The sequence below is a fragment of the Anoplophora glabripennis genome, unplaced genomic scaffold, assembly GCF_000390285.2.
Source record: "Anoplophora glabripennis isolate ALB-LARVAE unplaced genomic scaffold, Agla_2.0 scaffold564, whole genome shotgun sequence".
NCBI classification, from domain to species: domain Eukaryota; kingdom Metazoa; phylum Arthropoda; class Insecta; order Coleoptera; family Cerambycidae; genus Anoplophora; species Anoplophora glabripennis.
In genome coordinates, this window is record NW_019416651.1 from 198,777 (window position 1) to 224,556 (window position 25,780).

General features: G+C 32.9%; 1 protein-coding gene across 1 annotated transcript in view; it reads right to left on the reverse strand.

Moving 5' to 3' along the window:
* The window catches only part of LOC108910231, a 78,075-nt gene extending 63,516 nt beyond the window's left edge, over window positions 1-14,559 (reverse strand). Inside the window, exon 1 of the mRNA XM_018714785.2 lies at window positions 14,418-14,559. Coding sequence (XP_018570301.1) covers window positions 14,418-14,538 — 121 coding nt within the window. The 5' untranslated portion in view covers window positions 14,539-14,559. The remainder of the gene's footprint in view (window positions 1-14,417) is intronic.
* Between the last annotated feature and the right edge of the window lie 11,221 nt (window positions 14,560-25,780).

Consider the following 25,780-nt stretch of genomic DNA (forward strand, 5'->3'; position numbering starts at 1 on the left):
CTTGTGGGTACACATGTTTGCAAGTGACCCATATTAGAAAGCACAACGTCAAGAGCGCCGCAGGACGCCGCCGGACGAACCAGCGTTCCAAGAAGGGCTGCTGATGCCGGCCACCAGACGCGTACCCGATATACGACCGACTTCAACCACAAGGACTCTCCAACGAACACTCACCCTGTTAACACGTCTTTCCATACACAAGTTTTCTGTACACCAGTTTTCAATAAAATTCTTTATTATTACCGTTGAGAGAGCGTTTATTTCTTGCTGTACAGCGAAAGCAACCCTCATGATTGTTATAGTAATAAAAATATATTTTTGTTCTTAATTATAATAAAATAGGTAATCAGAAAACTGAATTTTGGAAACTGCAATAAGGCATTTCTTATTGTACTGTGAAATGATTGGGCATATACAGGATGTCGCGCTTAAAAGTGATACAGGCATGCCTGTAGCTTCTTTATTTTTTGGCCGATTTAAAATTTTTTTTTTTAGAATGTAGGATAAAAAAACTCTATATAACTGTAATGCTGCTGTTTTTATGAAAGTAATACACGGCCAACTAGGACGCGTTTTTTTGACGTCAACACAGCTAATTGGTATCAGCGATTTTTTTTTTTTCAAAAAACAGATTACGTATTGTCGTTCAGCATGCCTTAAAATGTTTTATCACCAAGTTCCATCAAATTCGATACATCTTCAGACAAGGACTAGTTGGCCGTGTATTGTATTAATAAAACATATCAGTATCACAGTTAGATAGAGTTTCTTTCTTCACAAAAAAAATTTTGAAACAACCCAAAAAATAAAGAAGTTACAGGATTGTATTACATTTCGCGACATCATGGAGTGCTCACCTGAAGATATATCGATTTTGATGAAACTTAGTGGTAAGACGTTTTAAGGGATGCTGAACGAGAATATGTAATCCGTTTTTTGGAAAAAAATCGCTAATACCAATCTGCTGTTTTGATGTCAAGAAAACGCGTCCTAGTTGGCCGTGAATTGCATTAATAAAAACAGCAGCATTCCTATTCCTATTTTTTATTTCTATTTCTTATTATAACCCTTTTTGCACACATACCAAAAGAAAATATAAAATAAAGTTTTTTTCAAAATTGTACATCTGTGGTAGAGTACAAAAATAACTAATAAGATTATTATTATTTACAATTATTATTGAATATGGCCTAAACAGTAGTATTTATTATAATATTTAATTTTCATCTGGTATTTCTGCTTACTACATTAGTTTAAAAAGTTGAATTTTTCGCATAACTAGTAACTGTTCTCTATTTGACATAAGTATATCGTCTTTCCAGAATTATTGCAAAATAAAAGATCTTTTCTTCGACCACTAATAAGTAGAATTATTAACATTTTGTTAACTACATATCCAGGCATATAAAATAAAAAAGTAAGCTGATATGGGGACCCTACTAGGCTATCTATTTTTATTTATTTATTTTTTTTGATACAGTGAATCTGTTAGTTTTAATCCAGTGTCAACAGAATGTGTATAAATTGCTAAAAGTGGCTGAAAATCCCGAGAAATCGTGGAAAAGCAATGTTGAAAAAGAAATATTTGGACCTGCCGAATACGTTAATCTTCCTTCCTTCAATTTATTTGGACTAGTCCAAGCTTTATTCCATTGTATTTTGACGCGTTAATATAACATCTGATACTGGTTGAACTTCTTGTCTTCTGCTATATAAGTATTTTGAAAAAAAGCCGGTTTGATCATTTAAAATTCTGTAATCTTTAAGAGAAAAATTCAAATTTCAAATTACTTTCTACGTTTAAAATGAACGTTTTTATCGAAGGACCTGCACAATGTGTTTCAGACTCTATTTGAACTACTATCTTCAGTTTCTCTTTTCAATAATCAACAGAAGATCGCTATCATATTGACATCGAATCTGCTGTGACATCTTACTTTAATTTCTTTCAGATCTTGATGAAATCGTTCACCTTGTAACTCGCTATAATCACCTAAATTTTTAAGAGAGTAGTTCACACGAAAATCCAAGATATGAATTTTTACATTCATTAAACATCCAAAACGTTTCTGTTCTTTCTGCTACAATAATATCCTATATCTGGCTTTTGGTGAAGATCCAGGAAGACTAATAATAAGCTTAATAATATATAAGATTAAGGTTTTATTCATTTCAAATAAATATTTTCAAAACATTGCCGATGACAGTTAATCGATTTCTCCATGCTTTTTCTGGATTTTCAACTGGAGTAAAAAAAAACAAATTCGGATTTATCGATTCAACTAATACATATATCTAGATACCTAGTGGGGTTTCAAGAACAATCCTTTTTGCAGTTTGAGTGTCTGTGTTATTTATTATAACATTGACGTTTGATATAGAAAATTGCATTCTGAGATTGTGTATATATTTTTTGCTTTATTTTTGCTCACAGTATTGTTTTTGGGACAAATTGTGCAGGTAATATTCGTCTTTGTTAGCACGATCAAGAGAATGTTCTTGCAATATATATCTCTTTCCAAAACTGCAACTTTTTTTGATGTTGTTATTCCAGTTCCTTTTACTTTAATGTCTACTATCTCACGACAAAGACTCATTTCTGTAAGGCAGTAAATGGAGTGGCAAATCTACTAGAACTAAAGGATACCATTAGTCTTTTTATACGTTGATGTGAACGTAGCATAAATTTACAAACTCTCATGGACGTGGATAGACCGGATATCCGTGTTTGTTGCTTGAACTTGACATTTCAATCTCCTTCACATGCAGGCATACAATTCTGGAATTTATTTTCAAAGGATTTATATCCACACTTTTATTTAAAATATTGAAATCGAAAATTCAGCGCTCACGTTGCGTAAATTAAATATATTTAAGCCCTTAAGCCCTTTTAACAAAGACTTAGGGGGAGTGGGTAAATAAGTTGGTCCTTCTGCCATTGTGCCGTCCTTAGACTGTCCCGAAGAAATTCGAAGCACTTATCCCGTGAATTGTAAATAGCCGCGAAATGTTTGTATCACTCAAACAGCAAACAGCCCGTAATACTACATCCAAGCCGTCCAAACCACATAAAGACCTTAAGACCCCTAAAGAGTGACTGATGATACTATTCAAACGCACTGGTCCGCTGTCCCAGGGGGCAAATAGACTGCAATATAGATTGCGTATATGCTGTGAGGAGATTCGGCAAAACCTGTCATTTTTATAGGCTCAATATATAAGGCGCTAGATTTCATCTCTTTTTACTTTCTGGAGAATTTTCTTTGTGGTTGTAAATGTGTTTCCCCGGTCTCCGACTTGATTTCCGTGGAGGAAAATTTATATTTGGAGACCTCTGAAGCTAAATAAGTACTTTAAAACATTCGTTTGAGGTTGCCCGTCTCCAGAAAAATATATAAACAGTTTTGTGTAAAAAGGACACGTATGTTATAATATATTCAGGTACCGTACATTTATTTTAGGACGAAAACAAGGAGGTTATTTCATATCTGATAAATTCAAAATCCGACATTATTTTAAATAATTTGTGATTAGTACCTAATTTATGCAACTTATTTTATTATAAAACTATTTACCTACTTGTAGAAAAGAGCTGAATGTATTATTTTTATTTGCTTAATTTTACATAATTACGGTAACACTGTAGTGACGCGAGTAAAACGTTTTTTCTAAATGTCGAGTAAAAAAACACGCATATTTCAAAACGTTGGACAATAATAGTTAGGGGAAGTGACATGCGCTACGTAAAAGATTGTATAATTCTATAAAAAGTCAGAATTCAGTTCGAGTTATGAGAAAATCCCCAAAAGCTGTTGATTTAAAGTGACGACAGAAATAAAAATCAAGAGGATTCAAGTCGGGGATGTAGTGATCAACACATACTTCAACTACCTATCTAGTGACTTGGTAAATGCATGTAATCACGAACATTCGTCAACAGAGAATTTGTTGCAGGATATACTCGTATTAATTAATATAAACTGAATTGCAAAAATACAGGGTGTTAGTAAATAAGTGCGACAAATTTCTGTGGGTGATTCTATATGAGAAAATAATGGTAGTTTGCTTATAAACGTATGTATGAAATGATTCGTTTTCCGAGATACGGGGAGTCAAAGTTTTTTTTAAAAACTGACGATTTAATTTCTTGCTCTGAAACCGGTCGAGATGTGCAAATGAAATTTGGTGGGTTTTAAGAGGTAGTTATTGCGCATTTTTCGACACGTAATTAAGAATTTTATGTTCATCATTGGCGCGCGTACAGGTAATAATCTCAATTTTTTTAATGAAAAAAATGCTACGCCACTGAGCTGTTACAAATTAAAAATCATTTTTGAATTCTTTGTTCAATTTATGACAAAAAATCTCTCTTGCCTTTTCTTCGTATGGGGCGCCGTTTTGATGCAAAAAATAAAACATCTTAACGCGTATTTTTTATTTCTTTAATACGTTACCTAGTAGGCTACTGTCAACAATTGTCTGTTAAATACGAATATTTTTAAGAAATGTCAAATTAGCGTTTCGTCATTATTAATTTATTAAGCTTTTAGTTTGCTATAACATTAGTGTTAATAAGTAATTAACTTTTCTTTTATCGATAAAATGGAAAATTTTACAAATGCGGAATTGTCAGATATGCATTTTGTCTATGGTCGAAGTAATGGAAATGGTCGGCAAGCTCGACTATTGTATGGTGAGTTGTATCCAGGACGTAGGGTACCTCATCACACAATATTTGCTCGTCTTCATCAACGTTTGCGCGAAAATGGTTCATTTAAGAAACAAACGGTTGATTGTGGGCGCCCTCGAAAAGTACGAACTGTGTAACTAGAAGAAGGAATTCTCGAGTTAATTGCGGAGTCACCTGAAACAAGTACTCGAAAAATTGCCGACATATTGAATGTAAGCAACTTCACTGTATTTAAAATTCTTAAAGAACGGCAATTGTATCCGTTTCATATTGAACGTGTGCAAGCTCTACTACCTAGAGACTTTTTTCCGCGCCTATTTTTTTGCCAATGGATTAATCATCAAATCTAAAGGAATAAAAAATCCGCGTTAAGATGTTTTATTATTTTGCATCAAAACGGCGCCCCATACGAAGAAAAGGCAAGACAGATTTTTTGTCACAAATTGAACGAGGAAGGAATTTTAATTTGTAATATCTCAGTGGCGTACCATTTTTTTCTCTAAAGAAATTGAGATTATTACCCGTACGCGCGCCAATGATGAACATAAAATTCTTAATTGCATGTCAAAAAATGCGCAATAACTACCTCTTAAAACTCACCAAATTTCATTTGCACATCTCGACCGGTTTCAGAGCAATAAATTAAATCGTCAGTTTTTAAGAAAAACTTTGACACCCCGTATCTCGGAAAACGAATCATTTGCGGACATACGTTTATAAGCAAACTGCCATTATTTTCTCATGTAGAATCACCCCCTGAAATTTGTCGCACTTATTTACTAACACCCTNACAATTCCGCATTTGTAAAATTTTCCATTCTTTTCGATAAAAGAAAAATTAATTACTTATTAACACTAATGTTATAGCAAACTAAAAGCTTAATAAATTAATAATGACGAAACGCTAATTTGACATTTCTTAAAAATATTCGTATTTAACAGACAAATGTTGACAGTAGCCTACTAGGTAATGTATTAAAGAAATAAAAAATACGCGTTAAGATGTTTTATTTTTTTGCATCAAAACGGCGCCCCATACGAAGAAAAGGCAAGAGAGATTTTTTGTCACAAATTGAACGAGGAAGGAATTTTAATTTGTAATATCTCAGTGGCGTACCATTTTTTTCTCTAAAGAAATTGAGATTATTACCCGTACGCGCGCCAATGATGAACATAAAATTCTTAATTGCATGTCAAAAAATGCGCAATAACTACCTCTTAAAACTCACCAAATTTCATTTGCACATCTCGACCGGTTTCAGAGCAATAAATTAAATCGTCAGTTTTTAAGAAAAACTTTGACACCCCGTATCTTGGAAAACGAATCATTTGCGGACATACCTTTATAAGCAAACTGCCATTATTTTCTCATGTAGAATCACCCACTGAAATTTGTCGCACTTATTTACTAACACCCTGTATAGTAATATTGCATGAATTAACAGATTTTATTTTATTACTAATATTAAACTTATATTAAACCTTAACCTGTTTCTTCAAATTAGACAACGCTTAATTGTTTCTTTCCTTGTACAGTTTACTTGATAAAAACTCTGAATAGCAATAGTTTGTGTATTGAGTATTTTAAATGCAAATACGTCAGTTATACGTTACAAGATTAATTATTTCTTCTTCTTCCCTGAACAGACAATAGTAAAGTAGTAGTAATTTATTTAATACATACAAAATTGAGGAAAAGTTACTAAATTTTAAGAACAGCAAAATATTTACATATTCGTTACATCCACTATTTACATAACGTGAATGTCACAGTTTTTCAGCAACAATAACATGCGCTGGTCACATCAAACAACTTCTTGGTCTTAATATTAATATAATTTTGTAGTTATACATGTTTATTTCATTTCCACATATATACAGGGTGTCCCATAGGGAACTGCATCGGTCGATATCTATTAAAGTACTGCTCCGAAAAATTAGAAAATTTGGCAACATGGCAATATCCCTGGGGCGAACACAACTAAAATATTTAGAACTCTCCAGCAGTTTAAATGGGGCACTCCGTATTTTCAGATTCAACGGAAAATTTTAGAGTTGTTTTGTGTAATATTCATTCTGGCTAGGGGTAATAGATTTCGAAATATAAATTTTTTAAGGAAAAAATTGGCATATGCTAGGGTTCCCGTAGGTGTCCGCAACTTTTTCCAGGAAATTGATATCAAGTTGATTTTTGGTATTGGTAAAGAACTTTAAATTCAAAAATATTATACCAATCGTTTCATGTTCGTTGTTACATTTTGGCAAAGTGAAACAGCTATAACTTTCTTAACTTAAATGGAACAACATGTATTTTATTGCTATGTCTTGTACACATTGAAATTCTGTGTCAAGCCATATAAGCATTGTTGGGGTTGCAATCACAACTTTTGGAGATATTTGCAAATTTCTACTATTTTGGCAGTTTTCATCATATCTGATCTGAAGTGATACTGAGGATATAATCATGTCAAAAATAATAAAAGTGGCTTGACTTGTATCAAATGTTGTTATGTGTCGTGTCACTAAACTAAACTAAAATATCATAAAATGGTTGTAAGCATCTATAATTCTAATTATGCCAGCACGTTTAAATTACTCAAACGAAGATTATTTTAATTTGTCTATTATTTATGGACAATGTGACAAACTTTTAACAAGAACTTGCGACATATTTGCTGCCATTGTTATTTTAAATGGAACACCCTGTATATTATTGCATTTTTGAATTCCTTGGTTAATATTAGGTAGAGTTTATTAAATGTATATAGTGTTTAAAACTTACCGTTTTCGCGATAATCAATTGTTTTTGAAAAAAATCACGATTTCAGCTCTCTAAATGGGGCTAGATAGCGTCTAAACCGTAAAAGTTACAAACTTGCAGTTTTCACAGTTCGTTTTGATATAAATTACTCTATCTTGCCATCTGTGAGCGAAACGTGTACGTTATTCAGACTCGGAAGTACTGAGACCTACATTTAATAATTTTACGAGTTGAAATTTTTTTTTTTTTAACGGAATGACCCATATTAATTGTCATTAATGAATACAAAATTGAATGCCCTTTCAATTGATATAAGGTTGAACATACTTATCTCTAACAGTTTTCCAGAAAAATCAGGTTCTTTTCTAAAGTCCGAAAAAGTAACTATGTAACAGCGTCAAGAAGGCCTTTGTTATGAGTACAAGAAGGCACCACTTTTCTCTCACATTGTATAGGGTCTGGGACTGACACTGTCAATATTTACTGGCATGTTTAAAAAGTGGTTAGACAAACAAAAGTAAATACTACTGTAATGCGCTGCCACATATCTTCTGCGGTATTTGGTGGTGTAACGTCAACTTTGCTTTTTATAAATCCCCATAAAAACAAGTCGCAACTTGTCATATCTGGACACCTTGAAGGCCAACTCACTGGTCTCCCGCGCCCAATCCATCTGTTGGGAAAAGTTTCGTGTAAAAAATGACGAACCGCAGCGGTATTGTGAGGTGGAGCATCATCATATTGCATCCACATTCTTCGAAGTGTAGCTAAAGAAATGTCGCCTTACAAATCTTCTAGAGTGTTTGTTAAAAAATTTAAATAAACTGCTCCAGTTAAATGCTGGTCAAAAAAGAATGGTCCAATGACAAGGGTTCCCAAATTTGCTCCCACACGTTCAAATACCATTGTTGGCTATGAAGGATTTACTGTGTCGTAATAATGGCAATTATGACTATTAACTAAATCATTTTTATGAAAAGTAACCTCATCGGATGCGGAGAACATGACCCGTTTTAAAAAATCATCAGTCTCCGCTGAAAGTCTAGTTTTAGTAACCCTTGGTGTAATTGGCTGCGATAAGATATGCTGTGCTGTGCTTTTGTAAAATCCTATGTATCAACGTTGTACTAATAGCAAAGGCCTTCTTGACGCTGTTACATAGCTACTTTTTCGGACTTTAGAAAAGAACCTGATTTTTCTGGAAAACTGTTAGGAGATAAGTATGGACAGTCGAAAGGGTATTCAATTTTGCATTCATCAATGACAATTAATATGGGTCATTCCATTTGAAAAAAAAGTTTATCAACTCGTAAGACTTTATCAAATGTAGTCTCAGTATTTCCGTGTCTGAATAACGTACTCGTTTTGCTCACAGATGACAAGATAGGGTAATTTATGCCAAAACGAACTGTGAAAACTGCTAGCTTATAACTTTTACGGTTTAGACGCTATCTAGCCTCTTTTATAGACCTGAAATCGTGATTTTTTTAAAAAACCAACTGATTATCTCGAAAACGGTAAGTTTTAAAGAGTCTGTGACCTGTTACTTATGAAACACCCTGTATGTGTTTACACTTATTGATCAACGCTGATAGCGTAGTAGTTTAAAGATATTAATATGATTTGTGCTATATCAAATTGTAAGGGAATATATCACTAATATCGCACTACTATATTACGGTCAACAGAAATATTTAAAAAACCTCTAAAAAATGTACATTGTTATTATTATTATACTATTTTCCACCTTTTATCTACATTGAAAATCACACTACTAAAAACTTTAGCTTTTTCATTTTGATGTCAGTAAAAACTCTCTTTGTCTTTAATACTTTTATTTTATATGAATCATTCCTATTGAATGAATGTAATGATTACGGTATGGTGAAGATACAATGAGCCAAATGATGTTTGGAAGAAATTCGTTAGAAAATAAATTTAATTACAGCCGCGAACGTCACCAGGAAATTTCTTTTATTTTGAACTAACTCACTAAAAGAAATATATGAGGAAGTCGTTCTCGATTGTAAGGATTAAAACCGCTGACGCAATCTTAATTTCTACCATGACTTTTTTCTTTTTCCGTACAATTCTCCAAATGAATTCATTCTTAACTAACTGAATTATTTTCTTTGTTATCCAGTCTCTTTCAAATAGCGGCTCAATAGCCCTGTGCGGATGCACTACAAACTTAAAAGTTACGATGTGTTTGTTTATTTTGAAGTAATGTCTGGGTAATTTAACTCGGCGAGGCACAAAATTTCTACTCTCCATTCCACTGACGAGGAAATAAAACGAGTGACGCTGGTTGCTACGTTGTTCCGGATTTAATGATGCACATCTAGGGCTTTTTGTGTACTTACGAGGCGTGATCGTCACTAACAGTGCATCTTTGCACCTACATACCTACTTCAGCCTGAAATATAATATGTGCGCTGTAATTCTTACATGAATTTTATGATATTCCACAGTTTTTGCAAATTATCTATTTAAAATTTCTATGTCTGCAGCATACAATGCAGCGACTGTTTATTACTTTATTCGTATGCAATGTATTTGACACGCACATTCATTGCACCAGTAGGACTTTAGGAAGCGTACCAGGAATTAAATTAATTCATATCTATGTTCACTCTCCAAATATGAAAATAAATTCTCAAGACCAAAAATATCTCTTTTCTACTTAAAATTAATAGTACGTAATAAAATTTCACAAGATACATTTTTTTATTAGCAAATTTGTGATAGAAAATGTAGATCAGTTAATCATAGACGCTCCCGATGTGGAAAATGCCAATTTTTGGTGATATTTTATCAGTGTAATACTTTACTGCATAAACGTTTGAATCTACACAACTAAACGAATAATAACTATGATTAACTCAATAAAAATTATTAGAAAATATGTAATAAATTAAAATAAAAACATTTACAACGAATGTTCAAAATTGCTTCCATTGGCTTCAATACAGGGTGTTTCTAAAATTAGTGCTTTCCTTGAAAATGGCGATAGAGGGCACGGAAATGAGCAACTTTTATCAAACTGATGGTCTAAAACATTAAGTACACTTTAAATTGAAGAAAAAAATTCAGATGAAGGTTTAACCAAATTTGAAACCGTCCCTGGTGCGGCAGCCAGCTGTACCTTTGATATCGAAGTTGCCGTGTGCCGCAGTGGAAAAGCGCTGATGGCGGTTTTGACGGTTTAAATTTTGCTTCCGAAAATCCTGAAATTTATTCAAGTCTCGTTTAAACGTAACACAAAAATTAAACTAATAAACAATATGCTCTTCAAAAATTGATCAAAGTTGTTTCCAGGTGCTAATAAACATATAACAAACGACGGTCAAAATATAAATATGCAAATACTCCCGGAATTTGTCGAATTTCATTAGCTACAGTAAAAATACGCTGTGGAAGATCTGCTGCATAGACAATAGGCGTTCGGTACACATTTTGTTTCATACACCCCCAAACAAATAAATACAGAGGGTTCCTACCCGGACTTCGTGCTGGCCAACGCTATGTCGCCTTATCCACCTTTTCGGAAATTTAATATGTAAAAATACACAGACTGCACGAGAATCATAGCGCACCATTATGCATGAAATACATTTGGGCATTTAGATTTGTAAAGAGACGTCTTCCAACAAATACGGTAAGGCGTTTGTTAAAATAAACTATTTAAACGTGCACTATCGAACCGAGTAATTTGTCACCAAAAATACCACATCATACATTCACTGAAAATCATTCTCAGTCAAGGTTGCGAGTACTGCGCCTCATTTTATGATGTTTTTTTCCTTGTTGAGAACATAAATAAATAAAAATAATCAAAATCGAATAATACGTATTCGAGTTATTTACAAAATTCAAAAAGTTCCACGACTCTGTGGTCTTCCGTTGTACACGTTATTCTGGGACACCCTGTATATTTGGTTCGAGATTTTTGATAAAGAAATCTCTTCACTGATTATTTTCGCACAATATATCAAAAATTAATAGTTTCATTCATTAAGGTAACTGTTAAAGTTCTTTACAAAGGGAACACTCATGATAATTATTTTACATGATGCAAGAAGTTGTGTGGCCTCATGTTAATTTTATGTCTGCATTTACATGCAAGCTGCTATTCTACTTATTGCTATTGTGTACTGATTAATGCTTGTTCGTGTTGTTCATAATAGACTGCCTAATAAACCTCAACATTAACAAAAACCGGTTTTGACCCCATCGATCCATCGAGGCCATACTAACGTTTTTGGCATTTGGTGTTTCAAGGACCTTATGCAATTTCGCTATTGCGAAGTTTAATGAATAGAATAATTGCTTTAGATAAGGATCTATAATGTTTGGTAGTTCATACAAACAATTAATTTCGAGTACCTATGTTTGAAACTTAAAGTATATAGTTTTTTGTATTAATGAATTTTAAATTGGGCCATGGGTTTTATTTTTATATAAATTGATATTAGCAACTTGTGTTGATAGTTAATTATATCTTACATATTGTTCGGTAAGTGCACATAGACAGATCTGTGAAGTTAACAGAATTAGGTACATGTTTTATGTTTCTGTGGCGGTTGATGTAATTTTGGTATTTTAGCCTTTGTAAGCTTCAACTTTTTCCCTGGTGTACCTATTTATTTTCTAAATAAATGTAAATTTTGTGCAAGTTATTAGCTAGTATTTTATAAAAAAAAATTAATTAGTATTTGCAACACCAACTTTATAAGAGTTGATAGTTCAGCTAAGGTTATAATCTCTTTTGCATATTTAGTTCTTAAATTGAATTGGTCTTAATGAAGCTCCTCTTTTTTATATACGGTGGATATTTCACAGTGCGGAAGCTGTGGGAATTAAAACGTGGGAAAGATACAATAGCTAGAGGATATAATGTTCCAAGAGCAGAAAATGACAGTCGATTTATGAGCTTATCCGATGCTTCAGTAAATGAACGAGAGGAGAGAAAGACAAGATATTTCCTGCTGCAAATGTTAGCGTGGTGTTGGTCTCTCAGCTTCAAATACAAATACGTAACTCAACTGTTACTGTAACTGAAGTATCAACATAAGCAGAATACTGAAAATCATCACCAAAAAAAAAAGAAGATATTTCTTGTTAGTTTTGAAGAGAAAATCGCGCAAAACTGCTTCTGTATCTTCTTTAGTAATAACTAGTAGTACCTACAAGAATAATATAGAAAAAAAAACTGTCTCTCCTAAAACGGTCAAAAATATATTTGCTTCTTCAATACCAATCCTTAGAGGCAAATCAATATGTCGAAAAAAAAAATGCCTCAGGAAAAACGAACTTTACGACAAGATTCGTCAAGTGGATCAAAATCGGAGTGTGAAGAGGTCTGTGTCTTATTTGTTTATATTCCTTTTATAAGGAAGGGAGAAAAGTGGATTTATTGTTTTGTGCAAAAATGGGGCCCTTGAACTTTCCAGTCGGTTAAATAATTATTTAGAAAGTTTTATAAGAATAGTGCTTTTATAATAATGCCATTATTATATCCAATTATATTCGTTTAATTCTTGACGTATTTCTTTACAGTATTTCTTAAGTGGTCCAATTATAGGGACCTTTCCCTTAGTAATACCTATATTCAAAAATAAGTAAATTTAAAATGATTATTAATAAACGATCAAAATAAAATGTCTAAATATTATTATAGTACCTCACCTGACAGTGAAATTGTTAAGTAATGCAATCTATCAAAGAAAGATTGGTTATTCTAACATCACTCTTGACAATGACCATCACGTAAAACTAGGTACTAAATCTATTTAGGGTATGTTTTTATATTAATAATATTTCGACAAATAGCTATTTATTTTTATTTTGTATAATTGTTGATTTACTTTATATTGCTGGTGTAATTTAATATTAGTTGGGGCATGTAGCGATTAGAGTAGGTGTTGCCTGCAATACTAACGATTAGGAATCTGGTATGTGAAGTTAGACATCATTTGCATCTTTGATATGAAAGAGGACTGTTTGACTTCGTTTGACAGGATTTCATTTGATTTTTTCGAATTTGTTTGAGTTAGCATAATATTTTCATAATAGAGTAAAAAGCAATGTCATCAGTTAAGAATCTTTCTATGAGGTTTGATATCTTTTGCATACCTAGATTTTTGGTATCGAAAACATTGTTTGACTTCATTTAATATGTTTTTAGAAAAAAATGTTTGAACTTATTTAAATTAGCTTTACCTTTAAAATAAACTTAACACACGATCGTTAATAATAAATATATATATTTTCTATAGAAAGAAATAAAAGGAACTATTATACAGTCCGAATCTGCAAAGTAAAGTACGCCAAACCCTATATCGACGCATTTCCCTTCAAAAATGCTTTTAAAAATTGGTATAAATACTTCAAGCATACCTTAGAAGTGTGTTCTTTAACTGAGTAGAAGAAAAGACGAGATAATTTTTAGATTTACAATTAGGAAAACTACCTGAGTTTGCAAAAAAAAACAATATATGGACAAATTTTCTAGTTCAGTGATTTTTTTCAGATTTAACAAAATAGTGCCGTGTAATGTTTAATATGTTTATACTTCTGCATTTTTTAAAGTAATTACAGATTATTTGTAATAAATTTTTTGAACTTTTATCATCATCATCATCATCATCATCATCATCATCATCATCATCCTCATCATCATCATCATAATTATCATTATTATCGTCATCATTAATTAAGGCCTATTTTGATTCCATATACATTTGTTTCTTTTGCATATCATGTTTGGCATCAAATCGTGTGTCTTTCCATTTAAAACTTAATTAATTTATAAAAAAAAGTCCACATATTGGTCTCCACAAACACTTGATTGACATAAGTAATCATTTCAGATTCAATGTATATCTTAATAAAATCTGTTTCCTAATACCTAGATGTTAATATGCAATGTGCTTAATACTATAAAGTAATTTTGAAATAACTCACCCAAGATTCCAAGTCTAAAATTTAGAGTAACTACGATAACTTTTCCGTATGCAGCGAGGACGCTGCCGTCGTAAGGGTTTCCAGAATTCCACTCGAAGGATTCCCCATGAATATAAACCATGACAGGATACTTCCTCGAAGTTTCCTGTGGATCTGCAAAAAAATCGTCAATCATGATGAATTGCTCTCTATTCTGCAGCATTGGATTTGGAGACATGTCAGGGAAAATTATTTTCAGAGGTGATATATTTACAGTTAACATAAAATTACATCTGATTCAGAATACAAAACTTATGTATATTTAACAGCAGAGCTAAGATATTGTACTTTCTGAAAATGTAACACATTACCTAAATTAAGAAATCGATTATCTGAACTTCTGTCACAAACTATTAGCCTGTCATGAATTTAAAGATCACTTAGATACAATGTCGAATTTAGATTTCTATTTTTAATTGATTTAAAAGTAAATTTAATAAATGTGAGTGAGATATGATTTTTTTTTAATTTGCTCATTTACTTTTTATAGATATAACCCCCAAAGTATATCATATCGTCGCATCGATACATACTGTTTAGTTGAGAAATAAGAAGTTCGAAGTTGTTTGTTCCTGGTCATGCTTACGAATAATCTGTAACAAAAGCCGGGACGCGCAGTCATTTATTTATTAGTTCTCGGAAAGTAAGATATTTCAGTCATCATAAATTATCGGAGGGTTAATGGTTTTCAAGTAGTAGGTCGCCAAGACAGTCCTTCGGAGAAAATTATCAATATTTGTAACAAGTTTCGCTTAGAGTCAGGGCCATATGGTAGTCATCTGGTGCGTCTGGGAGACGCCGCGTAGAACCCCATCTTTTTAATAACGCACGAAACCGCGAGAAAGACCATAGAAATTCCACCTTAGAATTAAATTATGTTGTAAAATTGATAGTAGTTCGAAAATAAAGTATACCTAAGCAGCTGGGTTTTTTTGACGGATTTTTCCTAGCTATAAGAGTAGATTAAATGAGATCGACTAATCCGTCCCGTAATTGCTACGCGGAGTCATAGGGGAAGGTTAGGGTTACTAGTAAATCATATAATTATTCTTATATAAATGTAAAGTCAAGCCATAAATAATTATTAACCTAATTATTAAAGCATGCCGACATTCAGGGTTCTCGCCAATAAGATGAGAACCGAAACTTCTGGACCCAAGAAATGGGCGTGGTCAAAGCGAATTGTGGAATTCAGGAAGGATCTCGAAAAAGTCAGTTCGTTTTTAAGTTTCACATTGAGCAGACTAATTATTAACTTTAAAGTCTCGGGCTAATTAATTAATTTTGATAGTTTTGAATCTCGGTACGCTGTCGCGATTGAATCAATTAATTAATAATGTCGTCGAACTGTTGTGTTTTTATTTTGTTTGTTTGTTTTGTTTATTGTTAATAAAACCCTTCCTGGATGTTTTGTATTTCCTTTGTTTCTCCAACTTCAGTGCTACCCTGTATAGCCAGCCACTGGATTACATCCCACGTAAGCAATGAAAGGGTAAGTGCTTGGAAGTAATTTTCTGAACATACAACATTTCTAAGTTCCCACGTGTTAATTAAAGTATAACGATAACTAAATAAACTCCCTTTCGAGAATTAAGTAGTCATTCTTTCGAGAATTAAATAGTAACTCTTTCGAGAATTAAATAGTAACTCTTTCGAGAATTAATAGATAATTAATAAAAGTAGATAATTAAAGAAATAACCCCTCAGGTTACAAATCTTATATGTTTACTAGATATTGGAGGTGTATTTCAATGCTGAGCCGCAGAGTAGCTGTGCCCACAATATCACTAGTTAGTGTTAAGGAATATTCATCTCCAGACAGGGCGAACTCGAGGCACTCTGTATATCGGCGTTTTGTAAACAAACGCCGGATAACCAAAACAAACGGAGATCAAGCGTTCGAGCGACACCCGGTGAAGAGGCATAAGATAGGATTATTCAGATATGAATGTTTGAAGCGTTCACATACAGTCTGTTCACTTCCTATAAATTTTTGTTAATAAAAGTGTATAATCGATTTATTAATTAACATTTATTTTAACATTAGATTTAATATAACTCAAGTATTTGAAAACAGATACGTATACATGCTACTGGCAGATTTTCCATACATTATTTATAAAACCGTGTCTTCCACTAAGCCTCAAATGAACAAATTTTGAGACATTTTTTTATCCAAACTCTCGAAAAGTTAAGAACACGTAAATACTATTATGTAACATGCCCCTATGTGCAAAGAAACTATAACGTCAGTAAAAATTACTGTTTATTGAAACATAAAGCAATATTTAAGACAAAGAAATCGACTTATCTAAGTGACGTTAAAAATTTAAGTTTTCATCTTGTATCTTAGGCCAAAGGTCTCTGATTTCCTCCAGTATTTTAGATAATTAAGGAAACACCCCCTATGTACAGAGGGATCGCCTAGTTTTATTTATAAACATATGCAACGCTGTCTCTATATCAACCTCTATAACTAATAACATGTTTCAGCTTTCCTCCAACAAATTGTAGATTAGTCAATATGTAAATAGTGCACAGATATTAAATTTTGCTTCACAAAATTTAGTGATACTGATAGCATCAAAGATTTTTTTCGATTCTAGTAATACGTTCTTGAAGTTAATTGTGATGTGGGTGTTTAAAATTGTTCATGCGTGCCTGGGTGGAAACTCTTCGCAAGTTTAATGAAAATGATTACTACTGAATATTATATAAAATAATAATTGTTCTTAGTTCCGGTTTGAAACGCGATAAAAAATTGACAGATGCATAAAAATGTAGCATTTTAATTTTGGGAACAAAATTACAATTCACATTGTTTCCATTAATTTTAAAAATAAAACAGTGAATGTTATGTATGGTCACTGTTTGTCCAATGCCTAGATTGTCAATACAGTCACATCAGAATGGAGCACTCTGCAATATTGCAGGTACTTTGAAAGCACGACATATCGTCAAATAAGAGAACAAATTTAATTAATTAATTTAATTAACGGTATTGCGGAATACGAGATCTGTTTAGGAAATAACCGAACTTTTTGAATTACGGGGTAATGCAGATATTTAATGATATACGGTTGGAAGCATTGCGCATAATCTCCTCTGTAACGAAATACATGTTCTTGAATTGTTGATATCTCATTTAGTTTTCGTGGTATTGTTATTTAAATGTAACGTGTTGGTGACGATTTTTTAAATGTGGAATTTTCTGGAATAACGATGCAACGTAAAAAATTTGCGTAAACTGGGTAAAAATTTCACGGAAATGTTTCAACTTTTGAAACAATCTTAGAAGATGATCCTCTGGATCGAACGCAATGTTACAAATGGTTTTCACGATTTAAAAATGGTTGCCAGTGAATTGAAGATGTTCCTCGACCAGGAAGATCTTCGATTTCAACTGACGACTCCCACATTTAGAAAGTCAAAGATCTGTTGTGTGCAAATCGCTGAACGATATTTTTCGAATTTAATGGAATTGTGATTTTGAATTCTTGCCTCAAGGTGAAACAGTGAACCGTGTACTATTCGTTTTACTACGGTTACGTGAAATAATCCGCAAAAAGAGACCAAAGTTGTGGCGAAACAACTCATGGTTCTTGCATCATGACAATGCGTCCACACACAGCTTTGTCAATTCATCAGTTTTGTGCCAAAAATCATATTACTGTTCTCCCTTACCCTCCTTACTCGCCAGACCTGACTCCTTGGTATTTTTATTATTTCCGAAATTAAAATCAGTGCTAGAGGGATCCCATTTTTAGACTATTGATGACATCAAAACAAATTCGTTCTAGACTTTAAACACCAAGTGTGAGAAATGGGAGGGGAGTACTGTAAAGGAGACAAGGACCAATAATGTATAAAATTAATAATAAAGTTTAAAAAGTAAAGTTCGGTTATTTTCTGTACCTCGTACTACCCTGACAGGTAATACTTAGTTAAAATAGCTAAAATTATTCGTCAGCTGAACCCAGCAGACAACCGGTTTCGGTGTTAGTGATCCTCATCAGTATAACATAGGTGAGCCACCAGACATACAATCCGCATTGCAATTGTCTCATCTGTTAAAAATTACGATAGACCATGCAACGACCATTCATAAACATCTGCCATATCTTGCGAATACTCATTCCACGTCTATATGCAATGTGATTGGGCAGTTGTGTGACAGAAGTCGCTACTGTTCAGTACGAGGAGACATGAAGATGTGAGCGCATGTGAAAATAAAAGTTTGTTTTATCCTTGAATTATTGTTCTAAAAGTATCACCACAAAGTATTTGAACGACAATCTGGTAAGTGAAGACGTGTTTCCGGTTCCCGGCGGTTTATCATTTCGAAAATGAAATGAAAAAACGGAACAACCAAACTCTTGAAAACAGCATTCGATGATAAGCCGATCAAACGTTTTTATCTGATTTAATGGGTTTAAAAATGGTCACGAATCAGTCAATGGTGGTCCCTGGTGTGGCAGATCTTCAATTTCAATAACCAAAGAAAACATCGCGAAAACTAGCGATTTAATGCGCTTTGACCGTAGACTTACAATAATTGGGGAAATTGCTGATGAACTGAATTTTAGTTTTTTCTTAAAGATGTGTCGATAGTCTACGAAATTCACTCCGAAATTGTTGTCAGACGACCAGAAAGAAATCAACCCAAGAACTGCCTAATATGGTCGAGATTTATAAGTATGACCCAGAAACAATGGCACAACCAGCACAGTAGAAGAGTATTATGCATCATGATTATGCTCTAGTGGGCAAATAGTTAACTAGGAATATTATAAAAGTGTCCATGAGCGTTTGCTCGAAAATGTGTGGAAGAAAAGGTCTGCAATCTCTAGCGAGAAAAGAATTAGATTCTCCACCACGACAACGACAACGTGCCGTCTCAACAAAAGAATTTTTGGCAAAATTTCAAATTCCTGTACTTCCGCAACCTCCCTATGCTCCTGACTTTTACCTGTTTCTTAAATTGGAAATTTCACTTTAAGGAAAGCGATTTGACCCCTTTGATGACAAATACGGAGAACATTCTTCACACTCAAAAAAGAAAATCCGTGGAATCCTTCCAGAAGTGGAAACACCATTGGAGTCGGTGTGTTCAATGAGAAGGTGAAGGAGATCCATCCCGATAGCCTGTATGTACTGCCATTTGAAAATTACAAATCCAATCACTTCTCGTAATTAATAGATTAAAAATAGTTAGATCCTTCGACGGTTGTCTTAGCGATGGCATTATGATAATGACTAACCGGTATATATTTGGTGGATTTGGCTGACGAATAATTCTAGTTATATCCTAGAAATTACTATTATAATTTAATGCTGATCCTAACATGTAGCTCGCAGAGTGATTGTTTCCAAAAAATCAGCAATAAAGAAACTATTTATACAGTGTTCTCAAAGTAATTTATTTTAACAGCTGGTAGAATTCATAAAAGAAAGTCGATTTACCAAAAATCGTTTATATAAAAGTGGTCAAATAAAGCAATTATTAACAATTATTTAAAAAAAAATCAAATTTAAAAATTATAACACAAACCTGATTTAATGTCATTTTTGACCACTCCGTTGTAAAAACATAAATTGTTTGTTTAATACTGGTAGCGGGGTATGTCTTTTTTTGTAGCTTCACGATTTTCGATTTGACAGTGCTAAATAATTCGTACAATACTGCGTGATATTTTTTTTGATTTGTGGGTGTTTTGGGCAATAAAAATGGCACATGTTTATGAACACAATGAACTAGTGGACATAATATTAACTTACAGGGTGTGTCAACAAAACGCAGCCGTAGCATGTCGCTTGTACGCGGAAAGGTTTCCTTTACGAAATCATCCGGCTCCGTGGATGTTTGTAAATTTAGTTATAAGACTCCGCGACACAGGGTATTTAAAGGAGCAACGAGGGGGTTACGCTGACAAAATGACAATAAATCAGGTTTGTATTAGAAAGTTTTTAAATTTCAATTTTTTTAATTAATTGTTAATAATTACTTTATTTGACCACTTTTATATAAACGATTTTTGGTAAATTGGAAGCTGTTAAAATAAATGACTCAACTTTGAGAACATTTGTCCGTATAACATAAAAAAAATACTTATTCTATCTAGTTGTTACTCCACGTTTTCACTTTCTCCTTTTTATACTTTCCACTTTCGATTTGTACAATGAATTTTAAAAAGAAACTTCGTTCATTCATACTGAAAAAATGTTTAGAGACAATGTTACAAATGATTCCTTTTGTAAAGCCGTATCACTGAGTTTCATCCGCATGAATAATGACGGTGTCACTTTACTTTTGGAAATAATATATAGAACCTGTCTAGACGGACCTCTGAGCATTCTACTAATTATTATTTCTTTTTGTTTCAGACCACGTAATTAATTATAAAGCGTATCTACCGTTGATAGATATATGATGTGGGTATATACCTACATCAAATAGTTTCTATCGAACTCATTGACGATCATAAATTACAAGACACTACAATATGTAGGTATTAATATTTCGTGAATAATTTACTACTTAGGTAAGTTATTATAAAGCAGAGTAAATTTTCTGCTTAGTTTCAGTAAGTATACGAAAGAATTTTATTCAGTATCTTAATCTAATTGCTTGGTTTAACACATTCAAACGTTGTTCTGGTATAACTACAGTTCTTTGCAAATATTTGTGATGTGATCAATTGTTCATACCAGAAAGTGAAATTATGTATATTAAATAAAATAAGTAACACTGAAGTAAACTAAACCATAATACAGGGTGTATTTAAATGAAGGGGCACAAATTATACCAGAGAATACTTAGGTGAAAATCAGTTGATTTCGCCTAACATACTTATATCCCAAGTGGCATAATAAAAAAGATACGGGGTGTCAAAGTGAAAAATAAAAAATGGTTTGTTCTTAATAATGTCTAAAGTTTAAGACATACATGTTTCAAATTTTCTAGCGGGAGATTTTCTCAGGGTGGGAAAAATAATCTAATAATGATTTTTTGCTGTTCCAGCTTTTAGTAAGAAAATTTGAAATATTGGAGTTTTTTTAACAAAAAAGTGTTACTTATTGATAATGGCTAGTCAACCGTTGGGGAGATATTTTTGATTTTATATATTAATATTTCGGTTCATGGTCCGATCAAAACTTCGAACAAGTTTGTAAATCAGCATTTCAGCATTATTTTTGTTTAAATGTATTTATAGGAATGTAGAAGATTATCTTATTGGTCTCGGTGTCTTGGTGCAACGGAATATTTAAGATTTTTAAATGAGCAACTCCCAATATTGTTTGAATAGGTGCCACTAGTTGCACTAGTGCGCATAGTATAATTAGCTGTTAGGCAATGGTTAATTTTAAATTTTCCTGGGAGATGGATAGGTCGAGGCAATCATGCATCCGGCAAACGGCCTGCGTGATCACCGGACCTCACACCCATGGATTATATTTATGGGGTCACCTAATAGTATATTAAGCATTAAGAACGGTAAGGGTAATTTACCGTTCGAAGACAATGTTTCGCTTCGCTCAGCCTCCAATTTTGTCTGAGAACGGTGTAACTCTTAACGTTCGTGATGCTTATACTATTTTTGCAAGATTGCAATAAATGAAAACGAAATTATATATACGTATTTAATTTTTTATGTAACGTCAAAAATGACGTTTCTGAATAAATTTGCGAAGCAGGTTTTTTTAAATCTGCTGATGTTTATTGTTGTTACGGCTTTCTTAATTGACGAAATTGACAGTTCTAGAACCGGTAGCTATGGTGTTATTTATTAATAATTGATAGTTCTCAAATTTTACGACGCGTTGTTGCATTTACGAGAATTTAAGAAAGCAAAGTGTTGGTAAAATGAGCGATTCGTCTTTAGATGCAGAGTTAGAAGAAGCGTGGAGTGTTGGATGTTCCACATTAATTCCTGAGAAATCAAGGGAGCGCTATGAAAATACATACAAGATTTTCAAGAAATGGTGTGAGACAAAAAACCAACATATTACCGAGAAAGTTATGGTGGCGTACTTTATCCAAAGGAACGAAAAATTAAAAGCTCCAGGAAGTTTATGGGCAGAGTATTCAATGTTAAAAAGGACAATTTTTGTTCATGCTCGTTTGACATTTCCAAATTTTCGACATTAATTGGCTACCTCAACCGCAAAAATGTTAGTTACAGACCAAAAAAAGTTTACTAAGAAAGACATGTCGCAATTCCTAATTGAGGCACCAGATGACAGATATTTAATTCATAAGGTAAATTTGGATGATTTTACATGAATAGGTGCTAAGTATCGTTTTGCATTTTAGGTAGCATTGATATTAGGAATATCGGGAGCATGTAGAAGGGAAGAGTTATACAATATGACCATTCAGGATATTGACGACCAAGGAACATATATAGTTGTAAAAATTCCGCAAACAAAAACAAATATTCTACGAATATTTACTGTTACAAACAGACAGGATGAAAATATCCATTATTTAGAAATTTACCGCAAGTATATCAACTTGCGGCCAACAAACACAAAATCTTCGCATGTATTTTTGAATTATCGCAATGGAAGGTGCTACAACCAGGTAGTGGGAAAAGGAACAATTGGACAGTGGCCGTCGAAGATAGCCGAGTATTTAAAACTACAAAATCCTACAAATTATACAGGTCATTCGTTTCGCCGTACTTCAGCCACCCTCCTAGCAAATAGAGGTGTGGATGTGCTCGGGTTAAAAAGGCATGGGGGATGGAAATCCTCAACCGTTGCCGAAAGCTACGTCGAAGATTCCCTTCAAAATAAACTACAGTATGCAGATAAAATTCTTCACGATAATGACAACACATCATCCTGCAATACTTCTGAATCCTGTGCTGAACCATTACCTGCTACTATAGCTTCGACTTCACTGGCCTCGATAGCTAATTTTACTTTAAATAAAAATATAACTGAAACCGAAATTGAAAAAACATGTACTGCTCCAATTTCTGTAAGCAATTGTACAAACTGTACATTTAATTTCATCATTAATAAATACATTTATAATACATCTTTCTTTTATATCAATTACCCACATTTAAAACTGAATTCTAGAAAACTCATTCCAAATCAATGCGATGTTGAAAATGTCTATTTTGACAGTTATTTACTTACCGTTTTGTTAGCCTTAACAACCAGTAAGCGTATGCTACTGTCGTAGAAACAAACATGGTAAGTGAACTAAAAAAGCTTGATCGTGCAAAAAAAATATTGTTTATTCATATCCTATTGAGAGCGTGGAAATGCTCCAAATAATTTGTTTAGCAGCTGAAGCAGTAATGAACGACAGAAACATTTTTGAAAGGGTACGTCGTAATTTTAATCGTAGCATTAGACCATGTTTACAAGAAAATTGAACTACTTCGAAAACATCCTTTAAGATATCTTTTATTTTTTAATTGCTTAGGCCAGGAATAAGAGCTGGGAAATTTCGCGACTTTTTGTTTCGGCAAGCTGAATTTATCACTAGATATTATGTACAATAACATATTAGTTTCCACAGTCATAAAAATGGGGGGGAAGATTGTTTACAGGGTGGTTAATTGTATAATTTTTACGAAAATTCACGTTTTTCGCTTATAACTTTTTTCCGTTCATTTCCAAGACAAAATAGTAGTGTACTTTTTCTTTCCTCTTCAAAAGACCTACAAAACAATCCCTCGAGCGTCAAAAAATATTGATTAGATCAAAAGTTATAAACAGAAGACGTTTATTTATTACTTTTGAATTAAACATTTATAAACTGCGTTATTATTACCAGAACGTTTCGGCATCGCATCCTCTCATTCCTTATAACTGTCTAATAGCTCACACGAAATCTGGAATCGGTAAGTTGAATAGTTTACAAGTTATAGCCTTATAAACAAATTAACTGATTATTAGTCTGGACGATCCCGAGCATCTTCCACAATTGCACTGATTTTTTTCATGGTAGATTTCATAACAATACATTGAAATCTATCATTTTTGTTTTAAATTTCAAATTTGCAACCTGGAATTTTATTTTTTATTTATTAGCCTTAGTTGCAAATTACGACGCACGCTCGTGATATATATTATTTTCAAGGGAATTTAACTTTTTTAACGACAGGACTATGAATATTATCGTCATTTTGTTCGGACTCGCTGTCGTTCGCTTCCCCCACCTTTCTGCCGCGCCACGGCTTACCGAAAAATCAAGCGACTCTCTGACTTAACAATATTTCTTATGCACTTAACATACTTCCACAAATAAAATATTTTTATCTGGGAAAGTACTCGGGTTGCCGGTTATGACAGTATTTTTTTATCGCTACCAACCTAATTTGTTTAACAATAGGCCGTCAATTTTGACAGTCTGTAACTCCGTTGTTTTTCAACGAATATTGACGATTTTTTTTTTAACTTAAAGCCCTTTTCATAAGCTTTCCGAATATGTAATAATATATAACTATATCACGCGCGTGCGTTGTATATTACATTTTGCAGGGCTAAATAATAAAAAAAAATCCAAGTTGCAAATTTGAAAATAAAAAAAAATTATAGGTTTCAATGTATTATTATGAAATCTTCCATGAAAAAAATCAGTGCGATTATGGAAGATGCTCGGGATCGTCCAGACTAATAATTAGTTTATTTGTTTATAAGGTCATGACTTGTAAACTATTCAACTTACCGATTCCAGACTTTGTGTGACTTATTACACAGTGATAAGGAATGAGAGGATGCGATGCCAAAATGTTCTGGTAGTAATAACACAGATTATAAATGGTTAATTCAAAAGTCATAAATAAATTTCTTCTGTTTATAACTTTTGATCTAATAAATATTTTTTAACGCTTGAGGGCTAGTTTTGTAGGTCTTTTGAAGACGAAAAAAAGTATTTTACTTTACGGAAAAAAGTTATAAGCGAAGAACGTGAATTTATGTAAAAATTATACAATTAACCACCCTGTAAGCTAGCTATTTCCTAGATATTGCTGTTATAATCTTCCCCCCAATTTTATGACTGTGGAAACTAATACAAAATAATAGTACATAATATTTAGCATCTATAGTGATAAATTCAGCTTGTCGAAACAAAAAGTCGCGTCCAACTCTATATTTCCTGGCCTATGTTAGTTAATTGCTCTCTTAGATTATGTATTTATTGTTTTATGTGACTCTTGGTTTTTCTAGTTTTGTTCTTTTCTTCAAATAGTTGCTATTAAATTGAGAATAAATATGTATTTTGGAACAATTATTTCTTTCCTGTTATTTTCGCACAACAGATTTCTTTAGTGCAGGATTCAGGCATCTCCATGCGTAGG